The following is a 20,970-nucleotide window of genomic DNA, read 5'->3' on the forward strand; positions in this document are numbered from 1 at the left end:
ATCCCAGCCCCTGCAGTCAGAAAGATGTAGTCTCCCAAGGACTCAGTACACTTGCTTTGCAGTCCTGAGATCGGGAGCTCAAGCTACACATACCACTTCCTTCACTGGTAAAGCAAGAATGGATATTAGGAGTATCTCCCAGCCTGGCTGAGGAGATGGCTTAGCCTTTCAACCTGAGCTCACTTCCTGGAACACACATTGGAGAAGCAGAAAACTGACTGCAGCAGATTCTTCTCTGAATTTTACACACCACCATCACCACCACCACCACCACCACCACCACCACTACCACCAGCAGGAATGTAATTTTAAAGATGTAATAGGTAATTTTATTGAAGTGTTAAAAGAATATAGGGGTGGCACTGTTTATACCCAATCTACCTATGTCCTGTGATTTAATAGTAGAGAAGCATATGCATTATGGAATACAAATTGTACATACCATAGAAGCTTTCACACCCTGAGCCCCTAGTAAGAGAGCAAGACCTCTCCAAAAAGCATTTAGAATAAATTGCTTCTGTCTGAATTGGATAAGAACTAGCAGTAATAAAGCAGCTCAATTTTTTGGGAAGGATTGCGGGGAGGTATTTTAACTAGGATTTTCAGACTTGTAGCCTTAAATTCTCAAAGGACAAGATTTCACATAGGAATTTCATCTTTTGCTTTTAGGAAAACCCATGGAATTTAATGATTGTACTGTTCTTGATTTTTTCAAGTATCTTTAATGTAGTCTCTATACTAAGGTAGTCTATGTAATCCCTTCACAAGAATAATGCCAGTGTGTCCTGGTCTTATTGGCTATGAGAGAACCATAACTACTTAGATATGTTTATTTACCTTCTCTAAGAATCTTACAAGATTTGGAGAGGGACCATGTCTTCACCTTGGAAGACCCCACGCAGTTCAGCGCCAATGCCGGAGATGATAGTGAAAATTATTGGAAGTAAACACTTTCGGTACTTCGTAGAAAAGCCAACGTAAGTTTCTTTTCTGAAAAATGACTGTGTTTCTTAGATAATAATGACTTTTTTTTAAATTAAGAACTTTTAAAAGTGCCATCTTTCCTAAATTAAGTCATTAAAATGTAAAAATAGAAGTAAAGCAGTGGTGATAACTCCGTTAACAATTTTTCTGATACTTTCATCTTTATAATTCCCCAATTCTCTTTAATTACTTGGGCTGATTTTCCAAATAGATGGGAAATATGAGCATCATGACACTTATAAATATTAATGGAGTATTGCTGCTTCTCCTAGTCAAGTTTGTAATCTACCACATGCAGTAATTTGGTGGTGGGAGGGGGATAGGGAGGCAGACTATTAGTCAATTTGTTGTGAATTACAAGGGTGGGATTAATAATAAATCACAGCTTGTAAGGTTTTCTCTTATTCTTTTTACATTTGCTCCTTCTCTAAGGAAACTTCTCAGAGCTCAGCCAACATGTTGTTCCTCTGTTCATTAATGACAGCATGTCTGAGGAGGATCATTCAGACATCTTTAAAGTTAACTAGGTACTTGGCACAGAAGAGTATGACAAACTCTTTCTTCTAGATTTTTAGCAGTTTTTCAAAGAAAAGAATGCAAATTAAACCTATTTTCTTCCAGAAACTCAGTAGCTAGTTGCCTTTCTCTCCAGTGATGATTTCTTTGTTTCTTTCTACTGTTGTGTCATTGAACATAGCTGTTGGAAGTAATGCTTATTAAAGTCAAGACAATCACCCAAAGCATACTTAAAAATAAACATCTGGAGCCCAACTTAAGAAAAACTGATGCAGTCTATGAATGAAGGTCCTATGACCATTGTTGTCCAAATGGATAAGCAACACCAATTGCTTTTGCTGCTCCACTATCAGAATTATCACCCAGAGTAATTCCAACACGAAGGCTGTCATCAATCATGTCTCCATAGGCTAGCAAGTGAACAAGGCAGGATGGCGTCCATTATTTTGAGACCTTTGCAGAGCAGAGTGATAAGAGTTTTAACCATAGACCTGTTTCTTCCTAGTCAGTTGACATTTGAGAAAAATGTAGTGATATGTCTGGTCTTCTCTTCTAATCTATAAAACAGGAATTTAATGACACCTGCATAGTAGGTTGGGGGATTAAAAGTATGTGGGCATTTTGCAGTGCCCAGGATGTCTCATGCACCTAACAAGTGATTCTGCTACTGTTGTTGAAGTATATCCTTCCAAAGATACAAAGTGTTTAATGAAAATCATATACCATCTTATGAAAAGGTTGCCATGTCATTTATATTCTATGCCTAAGAAGCAGGATATGTTCTATTTTATAAATGAGGAAACTGTGATGATGTAAATGACCATTTCAAGATCTTTACCAATCCTCTGTCACTATATGAAAAGAAAGCAAAGAGTTAGCAATGGAACATACTTCTACCAGGAGTACACCACCACCACTCCTCTTGTTTCTCTTCACAAAGCTGATTAGCTCCATGCCATTCAAAGCCTCTTGTTTTAAGAATGTCAAGTATAGTTTGTTTCGAAAAGAAAAGTGAGGAGGAAGCTTGCTTAATTTAAGTAGTAAGGGAGTAAATGGTGCATTAAGTAAATTGTGAAGTAAAAGCCACAGTTCTTGCTCATGAAACACTATAAAAGTGGTATTATTTTATAGTAAGACAGGCTTTCTGTGAACTCAATGCTGTTGTTGTTCGACTGCCATAGGCAATTGACATGCTTTGTTAGAATCATCTTCTGCAGCTCAAAAGTGAACAGTTGACAACCCACTACTTGTTGCTGAGGTAAAGGAGATGAACAACCATCATGCCCCCTAAGTCCCCAAATACCTCAACCCAGGGCTACTGAATGTCGAAAGGTTGCATCTCTGAGTTGAACCAGTTAGTAAAAATCTGCATAAGAATTATAACAAAGAGGATGTCATCAAAAGGAAAGTCTGAATTAAAGACTTTTTAATGTATAATGAAAAGAAGTGGAAACACATTTAGCTGAGGTTTCCTGTAGGACATTGTTGAAGAGGAAATATTATGTCAAACTTGAAGATCTAGAACTGTGTATGAGCTTGTTACTCTGTCAATGTGCCAGACACCACAGAATTAATTTTTTCACAGTTGTGGCTGCTAGAGATTTAACACTCAGGTAAGCATCCAGCTGAATTCCCTCCAGAGGTACCAGAAAAGTATTTCCATGTGTCCTATACACGCTTATCATTAGAGTTTTGGTGCTATGTGACCTTTTCAGGTTTGCACCTGTATTCAAATCCCCCTTTTATAAAGATGCTAGTCAACTGGCTTATAGGCCCACTATATTATTATATTATATTAATGTGTGAGTGCACGTGCATGTGCGTGTGTGTGTGTATGTGTGTGTGTGTGTGTGTAAGGTGTAAGATTTGTGACTTAAACATAGTAATCTCGACGACGGTGACAGAATTTACCCCATAACAATCACCCATCTGTGCCACAAATGAGGTAATTGAGGGAAGCTGTTCTCCTTAAGATTGGGACAGATGTCACCACTCCTCTTTTCTACATTCATTATTAGATGAAAAATATACTCAAGACCTCTTTAATATGATTACTTTTCACAAAGAAACTTAATCTATGAGCTTTGAAGAATAAAGCAAATTTCCTGTGGTTTGTACTGTCATTTAAGATTACATCCAAGCTTTCGAAGTCAAGTCTTTGCTTCTACCTTTCTTGTCCCCTAGTGGACTTTATGAAGCCTTCCTTTTAGAGTGTCATGCATGAACAACTGGCATTCATCCCACTTGAGTAGATCCCAAGCTCCCTCTGCATATGGACTAAGCCAAAATTGCTTTTTAAATGGATTCCCTATTGACTCCTATATGTTCTAGTCTGAAAATCCTCATTCTTCCCCATGTCCAGAGGATCCTTCTAAAATACAAATCTACTGTGCCTGATAGCTCCCATAACACCCCTGAGTAATGTATTGTGTTGAGACTTCCTATGTCTCTGTTTCTTCCCTATACCTGTGAAGGCCTGTGCACAAAGCTGTATCCTCCACACAATTTACAAAGTACTCTACATTTTGAAAGCTGAGTAAGTGAATTAGAGTAACACAGTTGCCAAGAAAAGTAAAGATCTAACAATGTTTCCTTGCTTTAAAGGATTTCAGGCCTGAGATACCAAGCTTTCAAGTAGCTTGCAGATGTTACTCAGAATTCCTGAATAATCTTTGATAGCTCCTTGAAAGCAAAATATATCTTTATCTCATCTCCAAACAAAAAGGTAAAAATGGAGGATGAAATCCAGAGGCTGGTGAACAACCCCTGGACAAATTGTAGCCAGTTTTAAGCACATGAAAGTGGTGATTTCCAAGGGTCAGAGCATTTTGACAAAAAGCTGATAAAAGCAGATTCAATTATACATTCCTTCCCTTACTGCTGGGACTATGAGACCCAAATGAAAGGAATGAAAAGATGTGCTACCATCAATTCTGATGAATCATCTCTCTCAAAATGGCTTGATATAAGGCAGACTATTGAGATAGGTGATATACTGCTGTTTATTTTGCTGTTGCTAACAGCACAGTCTCACAGACCAGATATATCTGACCATAACAGGTTTATTTTTCCCCCATGGTTCTGGAGGTCCAGGTTGAGGAGGGTTGCATGACCTTCCTCTTGGCAGTCTTAAAGTGATAAAGACATGGATGGCAGTTGAAAAAAATGTATAAGCATGTTTATTTTATCTGTTCTTTCCATTCTTCTTTTCAAATCCCACGAGTCTATCATGTGTTTGATTCTACTTTAGAATTTTATTTAGTCCAAAACTCTTCATAAAGTTCCTACTCTAAAAAGAATAGCTTGCTTAAATGGTCACCTTCAGTATCTCACAATGGAGAATAAGTTCCAACATGAGTTGTGGAGAGCACAGACCATATTAAAACTAAAATGCACATCAAAATAATTGTTGTTAGGTGTTCTCCCTTCTGGAAGTGGGGAGGATTTATGTGTGACATTTCTAAAATCAAGGGAAAATAGGTACTCCTTTTAGTAAAGATACAGATAGCAGAATGCTGAGGGACCTTGGCAAGAAAATATGCTAACAATCAAATCAACATTGTCCATACCAGGTTTCTCCTAGGGTAAGTGTGTATGGTCATGGTTTCATGAGTTAAATGCTTAGGTTTCTGTCTGTGCTTATGCTGTGAATGCACTAAGACACTCAGAGAGATGTATTTTCCCTCTGTAGTCAGTACTCAAGGGAGGACTGTGCTTGATTCTAGATACAGTGTACAAGGAACCCTATCACACTAAAGATGAAGGCAGCAGGGAGTATTAGAGAAGATTCTTAGGACAGAGCTATAATAAGTGTTGTTAAGTTGATAATATATTGATACGTTAAATTCATGAACAGAACTGAAATGTTTATATTCTAAGAAATGCCTTCCATTAAATAAAGTTGACATCCATAATTGCTTCCAATGTCAAAGGTCAGTAACAAATACCTTTGTTCTTTAGATATTGTATTATCAGTAGAGCAGTATTAGACACTAGGTAGGCTATATACAAAGTTTTAAGGGGAAAAATTGTACACACTTAATAACAGTTTACTTTGCTATTATAAGTCCATGGTTTGTTTTTTTTTTTTGGTGTTTTCTCACAGAACTCTCTTAGAGAACAAAATTTTCTCACTTTTAGTTCTCTAAAGTCATTCATAATAATAAATTTTATATGATTTTATTCAAACTGTTTAAAGTTTCAGTAGATTTAGAAATTAATGTATTATCTGTGATACTGAGCCTTGGGAATTCAGGAGGCCACGTAAAGTATTAGTGGCAGGAGACACAGCAAGCAGTGTCCACTCAGATGGGGACAGTATAATCATAAAAGTGGAAAGAATTACAGTGATACAAAAAGAATTCTCAAAAGACCCCTCTGAACATGCATCAATTGCCTGCATCTCTGTGGAAGCAGAGCAGGGTCATGGATAAGAATGACCACAGCACAGCAGACAATAAGACACTACCAGTGTTCCAGCAGTCATGACCTCACTAGACTCCCCTTTACTGTAAAGATGTATACATCCTCTTTATGTTTTGAGGAAGAGGTTGAAACTATCCACAGGTCAAAGTTCAGATATCAGACAATTGGCCTTCCTAACAACTGCAACAAACAAGAAGTCCGTTAAGTTGAATGCACAGAGCAAAACAACAGCAACAACAAAACACAACAAATGTGTGAGATGAGAGAGGCCAGCAGGCTGAGACCAGTCACTGTGTGAGCCATGGTTTGAACTCTGCTTTCAGAAGGATGAGAATCTATCGGAAAACTGAGAGCAATGGAGAATATATCATGTTTACACTTTCCAAAACACAGTTCTGGCAGCTGAGTGATAGATAAACTGGGAATGAAGGAGGAAAGAGAGAGACCATCTTAGGGCACTGTAAGGGTAATCTAGAAAAGAGAAATTGTAGCTTCTGGATAAACCCTGAATAAATTTCACCATGTAAAAATTTTGACATCAGTGCATTATATATGGATGAGTTGGAATATTACATGACTGAGAATAAAACCTGATAGTAGAAAAATTATCTAGAATGTGCCAGACTCAATCTTGATCAGATTCAATCTTGAATACTAGGGAAGAAGCAGATATCAAGGGATAAAGGAAATATAGGGAGAATAAATATCACCTATAATATATACAGTATCATCTAAAATACACAATTGAGGGCTGATTTAGAACATTTGCTGCTTCTGCAGAGGACTCAGGTTACCATATGGTAGTTTGCAATCATACCTCCATGATATCTGTCACCCTCTCCTGGCCTTCAAGGGCTCCAGGCACACAGGTGGTATACATATATACATGCATATCAAACACTCATTCACACAAATTAAAACTAAATAAACCTTTAAAAGAAAACCCAACTGAACACCAGAGCAAATGTTGTTGTGTCCATCGACACAGTTTAAAAGGATGAATATGCTAAAATCATTCTGTCCTAAGCTTTTATACTGCGTTAAGCTGCTCTTTTCACCTACAGTGGCTACATTAGTTAAATTTCTGTGATGAAACATGTGACAAGAAGCATCTCCAGAATGTAAAGTTTTATTTTGGATCTCAGTTAGAAGGTCTGCAGCAGAACCATGAGACAGCTGATCATACTGCATCCACAGGGAGGAGCACAGAGCATTCTGGGGCTCATCTGTTTTTCCCCTTACTCACCCCATAACTCTAGTCCAGACAATTACACTGGGTCTTCCCCCTCAATTAATGTAATGTTGAAATTCTCTTATAGGCATGCATGGCAGCTTGTCTCCTGGTTGATTCAGGATCTCACAAAGTTGACAGTATTAACTGTCTCCATGGGTTTTGTTGATTCCTTCTGTTTGGTTTTGTGCTTATCTGAAGTCTCATGAGAAGTACAATAATACATAAGATACTGTTGTTGTTAATGCATGCACAAAGTATAAGGCACAAGCAGAAATCTTCAACTTATGACTTCCTGTGGAATAACAAGGAATATGTGTGCCCACTGATCCCAGATATTGGGACTATATGGTAAAAGTTATCAATTTATCATTTAAAATTCTATTGTTCAAAAAAAGAAGGAAAACTTTAAAGTCAAAACTTAAGCACTATTTGAAATACCTGTAACTCACACTCTAGACAAAATAACCCTCTTCGAATGCACAGAGCTATTGTAAGTGAATAAGGTAAATATGAACAATCCTACCTCAAAAGGTTGACAACAGATCTAGACAGGCAATTCACAAAAGAAGAAATGAACATCTGATATGGGGAAATTTTAGCCTGCATGATATTAAAAGAAATGTATAGAGCAATGATATATTATTTTCACAAATCAAATCAGGAACACTTTTAAAATGAAAATACTCAGAGTTGACAAGACTTAGTAAATATGCAGGTCTTTTTAAAGTATGTGCTCATCAAAAACCTTAGATATGTATATACCTCAGTATGAACAAAGCATGGGGTCACATTCTGTCTTAGTTGGGGTTTTTCTTGCTGGAACAAAACATCAAACCTATAAACACTTGGGAAGGAAAGAGTTTATTTTACTGTATATTTCTTAGGTCACACTCCATCTCTGAAAGAAGTCAGAGCAGAAACACAAATAGGTCAGGAACCTGAAATAAGGTGATACAGAGGCCAAGAAAGAGTGCTGCTTACTTCCTTGCTCCTTGTGGCTTGCTCTGCCTGCTTTCTTATAGGCAGGACAACCAGCTCAGGTGTAGCACTGCCTTTCCCCACCAATCATCAACAAAAATTAAAAATAGACCACAGGCCAATCTAGTAGGGATATTTTCTCAATTGTGATCCTTTCTTCCAAATGACTCTAGCCTGTAGCAAGGTAACCAGAACAGATTCCTAGCACTAGGAAAATAATTATACATAAACTCCTTTCTTTGGAAGCTGCTGAAGATGGCAGAGTGGCAGGTTCTAATACTGGGTATCCAATTCCACTTTTGAACAAGCCATTGTGGCAAAGCATGTAACCCTTGGCTGGAAGGTGGTAGTTATGCTCTGCGAGGACATCAACATTTCTGGAAATTTCTACCAAAACAAGTTAAAGTACTTAGCCTTTCTCTGAAGGCAGGTGGGCACCAACCCTTTGTAAGGCCCCATCACTTCCAAGACTGGAGCAGAAGTTTTTTGCTCATTCTAAAGGCTGCCCCATGAGACCAAGCAAGGTAAAGCTGCCCATTAATGCCTCAGTAGGATACCTCTACCCTATGACAGCAAAGCTGTTGTGGCTGAAGCCTACCAGAAAGTTTGCTTACCTAGGGCATCACACCCATGAGGTTAAATGGAAATATCAGGCAGTGATAGTCATTCAGAAGAGAAATAGGGAAAAAATCCAAGATCCACTATTGGAAGAAGCAGCAGCCGCTCAGTAGGCTTCAGAAGCCGGCAGAAAAGAAGGTGGAGAAGATCAGCACATTGATCAAGGCCCTCAGGACCAATGAAATCCTAATAAGCATCCAATAAAGACAGTACCTCAATCAATCAATCAATCAAAAACCAATAATGTTGGCCTAAGTGCTGTATTTATGGTTCAATCCTATTGGAATAGTCCTTGTTGAATGCAAAGGTTCATTTCATACATTTTCACAAATTTTAAGGCTGGATTCTAGTAGGAAACAGTTTTGCACATTTACCCTCCACAATAAGGAAGTTTTAGTTATGATGAGAATAGTTACAGAGATATAGAATCAGAGTAAGAAAGGTTCAATGTGTAGCACAGGGATGATTGGTCAGCATCTACAAAATGGGTACCAGCATTAGGTCTGAAAAGATCACAAGATGAATGCCACTGAAACTAAATGGACTATTCTGTAACACAAGTCACCATAATGTAGGGAGTGGCCTTTAGTACAGTGATACAGGAAGACTAAAGCAACTTCCAGGGAGAAAACCAGCTCCATTAAAGCTACTCATCTAGAGGCAGAGGTAGCTGCTAACAGAGCCTACCTGGCCAGATTGTTAGGCAAGAGAATGGGACAGATCTAAGCACCAAATGAATATGTTTCATAGAACAGACTATTCAGATAAATAAAAAAAGTTTGTGACAAAGTAAATCACAATGGTACAGGCTAGATTGAACTCTTGTATATTGACACTGTAAGAAACGATTAAAGTATTACAGAAAATAAAGTATTGATCTGTAAATTTGCCCACATTGTATTGTCAACCAGAGATTTAAAATAAACAAGATGTGATTTCATCTTTTTTGTTTAAAATTTAAAGAGAACAAAAGTATCTATATATGAATATGACAGCTTTACATGATGATATCATACGTCCAGTTAAAAGTTTGAAATAACCAAAGTTTATATTTGCACAGTGTAGTATTAAATCTATGACTTATTTTTATGTCTCACTGACTTAGTGTAATTCAATCAGACAAAGTAATGGGCAACGATTACTGTTCCCACTCCATAAAACCATGCATAGCATCTAGGGTAGTAGTTCTCAACCTTCATAATGCTGCAATCCTTTAATACTGTTTCTCATGTTATGGTGACCCTCCAATTACAAAATTATTTCATTGCTACTTCATAAATTTAATTTTGTTACTGTTTTGAATCATTTTGTAAACATTTGTTATGCATGATATCTGACATACAATCCCTATAGGGGTCACAATCAGTGGTTGTGAACCACTGATCTAGAGTATGCTACAGACAAAACCTATTTCCTTTCAGCATAGTTAGTTAGATGTCCTTGCTCAGACACAGTACCCTAACGTGAAGAGATAATTGTTGAAGAGGCTGTGCAGTTACACACTCTGCTTCAATTTTCAATAGCCAAAATCGAAACAAAGCAAGTAGAAATGACACAAAATCTTAAGCCTCTAATGTTTATTTCAAAGAGGCCAAAGTTGCCCAACTGAAAATAATTCACTTGTGAAAACCCTGTTGTAATGTTGTTCGGGGATTTTCCATAAAATAAAATAATTCTATTATTGACAAGCTGATTTTTATACTAATTATTCTTGACCGTTTCAAGTTGGCAATTTGTAGAGTTTGTATTTATTATGATTATCAAGTAACAAGGTATCAGGATACATTAGCTATTTTTTCATCTGTGTAGAGTTTCCCTTGCTGAAATCTAGCACAACCCATACACTTGAACTTTAGGATCCTTATTAGTAAGCAAGCTCTAGAACTCAAAAGAAAGTGGCATCTACTATAGACCTGGGTGATGAAGGAGGAGGTACTTATGATGGCAGAGCACCATAAGAAGCAACACTAAATTGCCATTTGTCAGAGCCAGTGAGCACTAGACAAAGTGCCATGCTGTCTTCTCTTTCTGTACTGGTATTGAATGAGTGTAGGGCATATTTGGCAAGTGTTCATTAACTGAACAATTTCTCCAGTCTTTTGTGTAGCCATTCTGGTTGTTGCTAGACTTTTTTATTTTAATACAATGTCTTACTAGTTGTTTGTGATGCCCTTGAACTCTTTGGTACATTAATATGAACCTGGTGCATAGGTTTTTCATAGGTTCATAGGTTTCCCAAGAGTCAGTTGATCCACTTTTTCTAGAATATTTTTTCTCTTTTACTTACTTATTTGTTTGTTTGTTTGTTTTTGTATATTCTCATGTAACAATACAGTCTGAATACAATGGCTAGCTTGAATAGATGTTTATCGCCATCAGAATAAGGAAGTAATAATATAAAGATAAACAGAAGGCAAGGTCTGTGATACAAGACACACAACTGTAAATAACGAATAAAGCTTTCAGGAAAGCAGAGATATTGAGATATTTACAATTTAAAAGTAAATCACAGCAAAGGACAATTGCTGGTTGGATTCGTTACTAATTTTATATCTTCCATAATCACAGTCATTTGAGAAAGCTGCTATATTCTCCAAAAACTATAGTATGAATGGATCGAACACATAAACTTACTATTTCCATTAATGCCAGAACACAGCTAAGTGTTATGAAGAGTTGAGCTACTTTGTGATTGTAACATTTCTGTCTCTGGGAAAGTATAAACACAGGCTGAATGAGCACTTTGATGTTCTACGAAGACACTAGCTTAGAATATATAATAGAAACCACTCTAAGTTAGTTTTCACTAAAATTTACATTCATGTTTTAAAGACAAGATCTGGCTGGGGGGAAATGGGCAAAGGGGGTGACAATTGAAATGTAAATAAAATATCCAATAATTTTAAAAAAAGACAAAATTTAAAACCCTACTGTTTAATTATGAATCATTTGTAAGTTATAAGTGTGATATTGAGGCACACTGGCTTTGGAGCCATATGAGTCTGGATTAAAGTCATAGTGTTTACTATGAGCATTGAGTAAATTACTTAATCTCTTTATCACTGATCTTCACCATGACAATAATACCAACTTTGCAAACCATGAATTCAGCACAAAGTGTGGTATATGTGTACATTTATGAGATATGTGTGATGATGTATATATTTATGATATTACTAGTGGTGAAGAAGTGAATTGTTTGAGCATAAATATTGGAGTAGAATTAGCAACATTTTAACATCTTTCTGGAAACTAAATTATGTTTGTCATATCCCTGTAGCTTCAAATGGAAGCACAATGTTTAAAAGCCTCACAGATTTTCACAATAACATTTTCAACATACTTTATCACAGACTTTGTCCTTCAGTTTCCGTGTTGTTTCAGTTAGTGTGGTACTTCAGGTGTATTTCCTCCCCAGTTGCTATTATATGTTTACCATCTTTCTAAAAAAAATAAGAAGAGAGGCAAAATCCTGATTGTGTTGATGATCTCTTATGACTTTCAATACAAGCATTTTACAAAAATGAAAATTAGATCTCTAGTCCCTGTGCTGTCACAGTCCCAGGAGGCTATTCTAGAGGATAGTTGGCACATGGTTGGGAATTGGAGGCACTGATTGGCTGCCAAGGCTGGCAGACATTTTGGATGGCATCTGGTGACCTTTTGCTGAGCCCCCTGGGTACTCTATTTGAGATTTTGTGTAATTCAAATGAAATGTGTGATCTGTTGTGGTGGAGTTGCATGGGAGGGTCATCAGGGACCCTGCATCACTAAGGCAAAGGATGCTGCTGCTCACCCTGTAGTGTTTCTCTTTAGTTTAGCCCCTAGCACTCTGAGCTTCATCAGTGGGAAGCCCTAAAGGCCTGGTTATAGCAAGTCTCCAGTGTGGGAGAGGGAACATTTCAGCAGCTTGACCTCATTTTTGATCACTCAGCAGCACTGTAATCATCCCTAATTACTCTAGCCAGGGATGCTACTGAGTTCTTCATAGTAACCCTAGGATCAGAAGCTGGGCCCAGAAGTCCATGTGAGGAAGCTAACTGCCAGGTTTCTAACACACTACTCATGCTGTGTTTCCCCCTTTCTTTTAAAATGGCAAATTTCTATTTTCAGTAAAGTAGGTAGCTAACACACTGCCTAGAAGAAAGAACTGTGAGTTTGTGATCAACACAACAAGAAATGTGTGTTGAAGAGATGTTTGTGCTAAGCAGAGACACATGTCGTTTCTCAGCTAGAGAGCCTATTTCATGCTAATTTTTAAAGTGCCATGTATTTTTTTTAAAGACAGTTTTTACTTGAAACAGAGCTAACAGGTTATTTTTGGTTTCACATCTACTGTGGTTGTTCTAAAAGAGAAGCAGATACACTGCAGAATTTCTTGGGTATTTCTGTCTTGAGTCTACCAAGAGAAGGATTTTATAGGTAAATAAAGCAAAGATGATATAAGTTCTTTGCCTCCACCCAGATGTGTTATGTCTCCTTCATGGCCTTCCAAGTCTATACATCCTGCTTTGGTGGTCTGCTCCTTTTTTGAATTTTCGTTCAATCTCAAGCTTCCATGTTCACCCTATGACCCTACTGCCTACAAGATATAAAGCTAGGCATTCTAGTAGAGTATTTAAATCGGTGTAAAGGTGTGAAAAGGCATGTAGTCACTTAAAATCTACCACTGAAAAGGCATGTAGTCACTTAAAATCTACCACTGAAAAGGCATGTAGTCACTTAAAATCTCTGAATCTCAATTTCTTCTTCAGGAAATGAGGAGAGTATATGTTCTTTGGGACTGATTTAGGGACCTTTAGGGACCAAATTAATTAAGAGATGGAAAGGGATATAGAGTTGGCATCATGAAAGGAAATAATCAGTAATACCTTTGTTTTACTAGTTATCACAGTCCATAGTTAAGTCTTTCTCCTCTGAACACCAAATAGCATTAATTTTTTCACTGTTCGCTAGAAATGGATATGTTAGGCATGTATATCTGTAAGATTTATGCCAATCTCATGCCAGATTTATGCCAAGATTTATGACATTTTAAAGGACTATATTTGCAATGACATAAAAGCACATCTCTTGTGTCTATCTCTCGCTGGGTTTGTGCTAGCATCATACAGTCATTCAGCAAATGCCCAGTTCAAGAAAAGGGAAGGTTCCAGTAGCCCTAAAGCCCCCCACACTCCCTTCTACATTCTACATTTACTCCCACAGGTAACCATTATCCTGACTTCTAAATCAAGCTTACAACAATTGTAAAATCATAATTTGTGCTATTTTTACTGGAAATTTAAGTATGTTGAAAACAAGAAATCAATGTCTATTTTCTCCTCAGTATAAGATCTATTTGTCAGATGTGCACTCTTTTTCTAGCATTCTGCCTTTCACTGTTGTCTTTAGAATTCATCAATCTGGCAAGGGCATAGTTCTGGGTGAATATCACTGTCTTCCTTCACTGAATCTCCATGAGGAATACTGAGCTCCCACAGAGGAGAACACCCATGATCTCAAACTGGTGTCACAAAAGTCTGTGTTCTCCATCTTTACAGGCTAGCAAACTGTCCTCGTTTCCCATTCAGCCACCCGGGTCTCTCTTTCACTCTTCACAGCAGATAATTCAAATAATTTCTTCTTAATTCAGACTTTCCATTGCATACCTTCCCAGGGAGACCAATCAAGTAACTGTCGTACTAGCGGAGCAAAAATTCAGAGGTTAGAAGTTATTAGCCTCTAGTCACCAAACACAAATGAGACTGCACATATCCCTGATTACATCTTTCCTGCCCTGGGCCTCTCTGACACAACCTCTTATTGTATCTGGTTCACTATGCTTGTTCAGTGGCATCTTCTCCAGATCAGTGTTGCAATGTGTGAAAGTCTTTAGCATCTCCAGAGACAACAGTAGGAGAGAGCTACCTGAAAACCCAGGTTATGTATGGCCTGTTGCCATACTCCTATACTCAGGTAGCTAGACTTCTTCACCCTGTTCTTCTCACCTCCTCTCTCTCGGGTTCATCATCTCTATCTTATGTTCCCTCATTCTAGTGTTCACTTCCACTAGATCATTCAGATCAGCTCTCTGAGCCCTTGCTCAGGATCTGACAGTGCTCACATGGCCACTGCAGAACACACTGGCATTTGAGACTGTTGTCTGGGCTTCTTCCTAAAAACATTTTTTAGTTTTGCTGCTGCCCTAATGCTCCTGGGTTCTCCCCTGACTTCCCTGAAATTTCTTTCCACTCACCTTTTAGGAGCAATGTTCTTTCTTTTACATAAATGTTAATCTGAATTCTCTCTAAACTTTCCTTTACATTTCAATGCTGCTGTTACAAAAAAAAAAGATGACTGTAAAACTACACATATATTCAAAGAACTGCTCATAGCTGAACTTTGATCAGATCAACAAATATTGGAGCATTTGAAAGAACATTGAGAGAAAAAAAGTCTTGGGGTCTAACAACTGAGGAGAGACAGAGGAGGCCTGGGACTGGCAAAAGATTCTGACTTTCGTCCATTCCTAGGTGCAAAGGCTTATTTGAGTTATAAGTGAGCAACGTACTCGTGGTTGGTGTTCAGTTTTGACTGTGTTCACTTTTTGTAGTAAGTGATCTGGAGCAGATACTCAGATGATCAGGATGTGAGAAGAGAAAAAAGTCTGAGAAGACAGTGGCATGGTAACTTCGGGTACATGATGCTCAGACAGACAGCCATGTTTACCATTACATCTCACAGGGTTCTTACTGCCGTTCACACTTCCAGACTCACACCTTCTGCTTCTCATGCCAGTGTTGTGTATGATGATGAGTGTTCCTTATGACTGACAAGGTGCAAACTCTCTTCACAGTACGCAGAATGAGAAGTCGAAGACAGAACCTCAAACCTCACTCCAGAAACCCACGACTGATTACACAAGACAGGTGAGCAGAGACCTGCCAGGACCCACTGATACTTCTGTGCAACAAATACCTGCTAACCCAGCTGAGAAGGAAGAAAGCAAGCACCCAAGCAGCAGCCCAAAACCAGAAAGCAATCAAAAGTTCTTAACCAGAGTACTCAGTAACAGATTCCTGGATGACAGGGTGAGTAACAAGAAATAGCGAAGCCTTTCTTGGTAATTCATTAGAAAAGTACAGAGGAAAACATAAATTCATCCAAACATACACAAATAGAAATAAGTACATTTTTCATGGAATACAAATTATAAATGCTTCCTTTTCAACTTGAAAATAAATTTCGAGGGGATTTGGTGTATTACATCTTTGTCTACGGCAAATTGACTTGGTCAACATAACTGTGGCAAACTCACTGACACTCAGGAACGGGTATAGTAAATATGTGTCACTAGCCATGTCTTAAGCTTGTGTTCTATTGCTGTTGATAAACACCATGATCAAAAGCAACTTAGGGAGGAGGAAGAGTGTATTTTATCTAATAGTTTATAATCCATCATGAAGGTAAATCACAGACACAAAAACAGCAAGAACCAGGCTGAAGAGATGGCTCAGTGGTTAAGAGCATTGTATTGCTCTCCCGAGGTCCTGAGTTCAATTCCCAGAAACCACAAGGTAGCTCACACCATCTGTAAGGGATCCAATGCCCCTTTCTGGTGTGTCTGAAGACAGTGACAGTGTACTTATACACAAACAGGCAAGATCCCTGAGTCCTGAACTGAAGCAATGACCATTGAGGGATGGTGCTTATTTGCTTGTTCCCCATGGCTAGCCCAGCCTGGTCTCTTATATAACTCACGACAACCTGACCAAGGGTAGCACCACACCAAATGAGCAGAGCATTCCTACATCAGTCATTAATCAGCAAAATGCCTCACAGACTTGTCTAAAGGCCAGTCTGAAGGGGGCATCTTCTAAGTTGAAGTTCCCTCTTCTCAAATGAGTCTACCTTTTGTCTAGTTGACAAGAGTCGAACCAGAACACCATGTGAGGTTCCAGCCTGTTGGAGAAGGAATATTTGTCTGATTTCACATTACAAGAAGAAAATATTATTAATTTTCAAAACCCTATGCATTCCTGTCTAAAATCAAAAAACTGTGGGCCCCAAAGTGTATTGACAGAAATACTTAACACCAGATTCTACTAATAACCATCTGAAAAATCCATAAAAAAAAACTGTCTTGGGAAGGATAAATCTAAGTGATTAGTAATTTGAAATTAAAAGACAAGTATAGCACCAATTGAAAACTGGATCCAAATCAAGACCAAACTAATGATTCATTGATAACAAAGTGCCATTTCCAAAAATTACTGAAATTTCAATTAAATGGATACATAGAGTGGGCGTTTTGCAATGCTGCCAAGCATTAAGTGACAGCCAGATATTTTAGTAGAATACTGATTAAAGTCTGCATAAAACTCAAAGAGAAATATTTTTAGCTTATAATTTTAATAGCCCTTAAAAACTCACAAAGGTGATAGCTAGATTTTATCCATAGGAGGGAATGAATGCCTGTGGATTCTAACCTTCTGTGCATAAGAACCAGGCAAAAGACTGTATATGTGGAATACTTGACAGCCCACAAGTGTATTTCAGGATGCACTCTGAAGGTTCTAACTGAATACTGAAGCCCATTTATGAAAGTAACATGACCAATAGGTTAGTGGAACAACTAAGGCTAAAACTCAAGTCTTTTTGCCTTCCATTTAGTATTTTCTATTGGCTTTCTCATGGTGAGTTCTTGAAGGTATGGTCTGTTTAGAGCAGAAAAGACTAAACTAGCAAGATTAAAATATTGTATGAACACCTAAAAGTCTCTGAGTTTTCCTCTAATTTTGACTCTAGCATTGATGTATTTATGTATTTCCTCTGTTTTGTCACTCTCAAGAATGATTTTAGTAAAAATAATACAGTTTTTAAAACAATAAACCACTTTATTATGACCAGGTACTTTCAGATACATATTATTTGCATTTTGTTCATTGTATTACCAGATGCACATGCCACTGTTGTTTTCTCTACTATCTGATAGATGACAATCTGAGATTCGAAGTTAAAGTGACTCATAAGGGTATAGATAAGATGCCTGAACTATTACCACTATCGCCACTGCTGTTTTCTGCCTCCTTCTCATCCTCCTGCTCCTCCTCCTGCTCCTTCTCGTCTTCTTTCTCCTGTTCCTTCTTTTACTCCTCCTCTTCATCCCCCTCCTGTTCTTCCTCCTTCTCTTCTTCTACATAAGATTCAATATGTCCTATGCTGTCTTCAAACTCTGTGTAGCTGATAACTATGTTCAGTTTCTTCTCCTCCTTTCTATTCCTCTTGAATACTAAGATTGCAGGTATGTGCCTTCATGCCTGATTTGTATGGTGGTGAGGATGAAACTCAGACTTGTCTGTGCTAGATAAGCACTGTCCTAATGAGCTACACAGTAAGCCTTCTGTTTTATTTAAATTTTAATTGATTTCCCTTATCATCAAATATTACACAATTTCTAGAAAACAGCATAATACAAATAATTAAAAACTAAAACAGAAAACTAGCGGCTTTCTATCCTCTAGATGTTGATATAGAGTAAGAATAATTATGTATGTTTATTCCTCTCCTTCTCATTTCAATTCATGTCAAGGGTTCTTCCATCAGCATGAAAAAAGTTCTTCCTACACTGTAACTTCAGCATTTCTTTATTCACATTTAGGGCTAGTAGATCTTGTTTGCCATGGGTCGAGGACTAGTTTTTAGCTCTTTACATGTATTAACTCATTTCTACTACAAATCACCCAGTGATGCAAGAAACACTTAGGAGCAATTACATCTTTAGCTCATGGATAAGGGAACAGAAGCAAGGACAGTTCTTGCCAATACCATAATGCTGAGAAGTGTCAATCTGATCATTCTAGCTCAGATTCTAGGCACTGCTGCTTCCATACTGAGTCTGCTCCTTTGCTTTGGTGAAATCAAAGGCCTTGTAGCACATAAGTGAACTACATACTCAATGTTCATTCACCTATAGCTCCTCACTAGTGACATGGACCTTGAAATTACAAAGACCACCAGAAAAAAGTTTGCTGTGTCAGCAGTTCAGCTCATGGACTTCCTCAACCTGGAGTCTTTGATGGCTCTGTAACACCAAAGGGAAATATCTTTCTTCTCCCCACCTAGAATTCATCATGGGCTTTTGAGAGGCTCAGTGTGGGACACCAGTTACCAAATACAGGAAGGCCTCCTGGGAGGTGTGGGGACTGACTAATTGGTTCTGTCTGCCAGGCAGGCATGTAATGCTGGCTTGCCAGATGGCAGCCACAGTTGCCTGGTACAGAAATCCTCATTACCACCTTGACTAAGTGGTAAATGGAATCCTGCTGTAGTTATAGAAACACACCAATCAAAATGACTTCTAGATCTTTATCACTCACACACAGATAAAAATAAGCCTGGGATGTGGCCCACAATCTGGACAGATTAATTTGCTCCAAAAGAGAAGTTACTGATCAAGGCTGAGACAGCATGAAGGAAGGCTAGCAAGCATCAAATCATGATGATATTCAAAGGATATTTTTAATAGGAGCCAACGCTTGACATGTTATGAGAACACAACATTTTATATCTTTAAGAATAGTAATACATCTAAAAATTATCTGGACAAGCCTTAAAGGAGTTGTCTAAGGTCTCCTAAGATGAGTAATGGGCTATTTGTCAATATTATTTTGTTTTCCCTGGATAAACCTTTGAAAATGTGTGTGTAATACACACACACACACACACACACACACACACACACACACATATATATATATATATATATATATGTATATTTCTTTGGTAATTTTTTAAAGAATGTGTGACTAACATCAAAGACAGTAAGGCTATTTTAAAATATAAATTAAAGTGTGCTTATAGCATCTGGCAGCATGAAAATAAAAGTGTGAGTGCTTTCATTTTAATAGCTATCACAGCCAACTGGTAACTGCTCTTCAAAGACATTTTGCATGGATGACATCCAGCTATGCATTAGAATCCAATGATTGTTGCAGTCACTATAGAGATGAATAGGCAGATACAAGGGGCGTTCCCACTTGGATGTGTATTTTCAGCTCAATTCCACATGTTCTAAGTAGAGTCTTTGCTTATGCTCATCTTCCTGTGATGAGATCAAGCATGGTCTCAATTCCACTCTTCCAATTGTACCAGCAAGAAACCAAAATAGGCTTTCCTCTTCTCACCCTATAACTCTTGTGTCCAGCCAGTCTCTGAGTTCCTTAAGTTGGTCTTTTCCTCTATGTCCTTCCTTCCTTTCTTCCTTTCTTCCTTCCTTTCTTCTTTTCTTCCTTTCTTTCTTCCTTCCTTTCTTCCTTCCTTCCTTCCTTCCTTCCTTCCTTCCTTCCTTTCTTTCTTTTTTTCTTTTTCTTCTATTTTTAATCTAATCAGAGTTCTAATCTGTTTCACAGGGCAGATTTTAATAGTCTTTACACCATTGGACTTTCTGTTTTTTAAATTCCCTCTTGACCAGCTATTATAAGAAATCTTGTCACATAATATGTAGTACTTGATGGTTTATAGCAATTGCCATGTGCAGTATATCTACAGGTGTGAATGAGTTAGCCTTTATTGATACAAGTTGTATTTGGCTAGGTTCCCTCTAAATTATAAATTTGTTTTGGGTATTATTTCTTGTATTTTTGGCTTTATTGTGTTTTTCTTATTGCAATACATATTTCTCTTACAGTATATACTTATGAAGTAGTATATATAAAGAATGGGTGTGTATTCTTAAACACTATATACTTGTGTATCTATGCACACACACACACATACACACACACAAACCAGACAGGTAGGTAAATTAACAAAATAGAAGACTCAAACATAAGTGCATGTAACTGTGGCAACTTTATATTTGACATAGATGCTAAAAAATGACACCAGAGAAGAGGGGGCATCCTCAATAAATAGTGCTGGGAAACTTTAACATCTAGATGCAGAAGAATGAAATTAGACCAATATTTTCAATATGTAAGATTTATTTGGCTTCCAACATTTCTAATATTCCCTGGAAAAAATGACTGTGTGTAGAATTCTTATGCTTTACTTTTAACAATTCTTACAATTCAGTAAGTATCACAAAACTAGCATTGGCTAAAGGTACTTCAGGTGGTTTTGTAATCCAAAAGCAGGATTTTGTATTGTTTATAGATAGAGCATAGACTATAGCAAGTCTTTTCCCAAACACTATATCACTATATTCTGTCTGTCTGTCTCTCTCAATACCT

General features: G+C 37.7%; 1 protein-coding gene across 1 annotated transcript in view; it reads left to right on the plus strand.

Annotated features, from left to right (window-relative positions):
• The first annotated feature begins 873 nt into the window (after positions 1–873).
• The window catches only part of CUNH1orf87 (chromosome unknown C1orf87 homolog), a 63,751-nt gene continuing 43,654 nt past the window's right edge, over positions 874–20,970 (plus strand). Inside the window, exons 1-3 of the mRNA XM_028778799.1 lie at positions 874–977; positions 1,915–1,917; positions 15,594–15,828. Of these exons, the coding sequence (XP_028634632.1) occupies positions 874–977; positions 1,915–1,917; positions 15,594–15,828 (342 nt within the window). The remainder of the gene's footprint in view (positions 978–1,914; positions 1,918–15,593; positions 15,829–20,970) is intronic.

The sequence above is a fragment of the Grammomys surdaster genome, unplaced genomic scaffold, assembly GCF_004785775.1.
Source record: "Grammomys surdaster isolate TR1022 unplaced genomic scaffold, NIH_TR_1.0 341, whole genome shotgun sequence".
NCBI classification, from domain to species: domain Eukaryota; kingdom Metazoa; phylum Chordata; class Mammalia; order Rodentia; family Muridae; genus Grammomys; species Grammomys surdaster.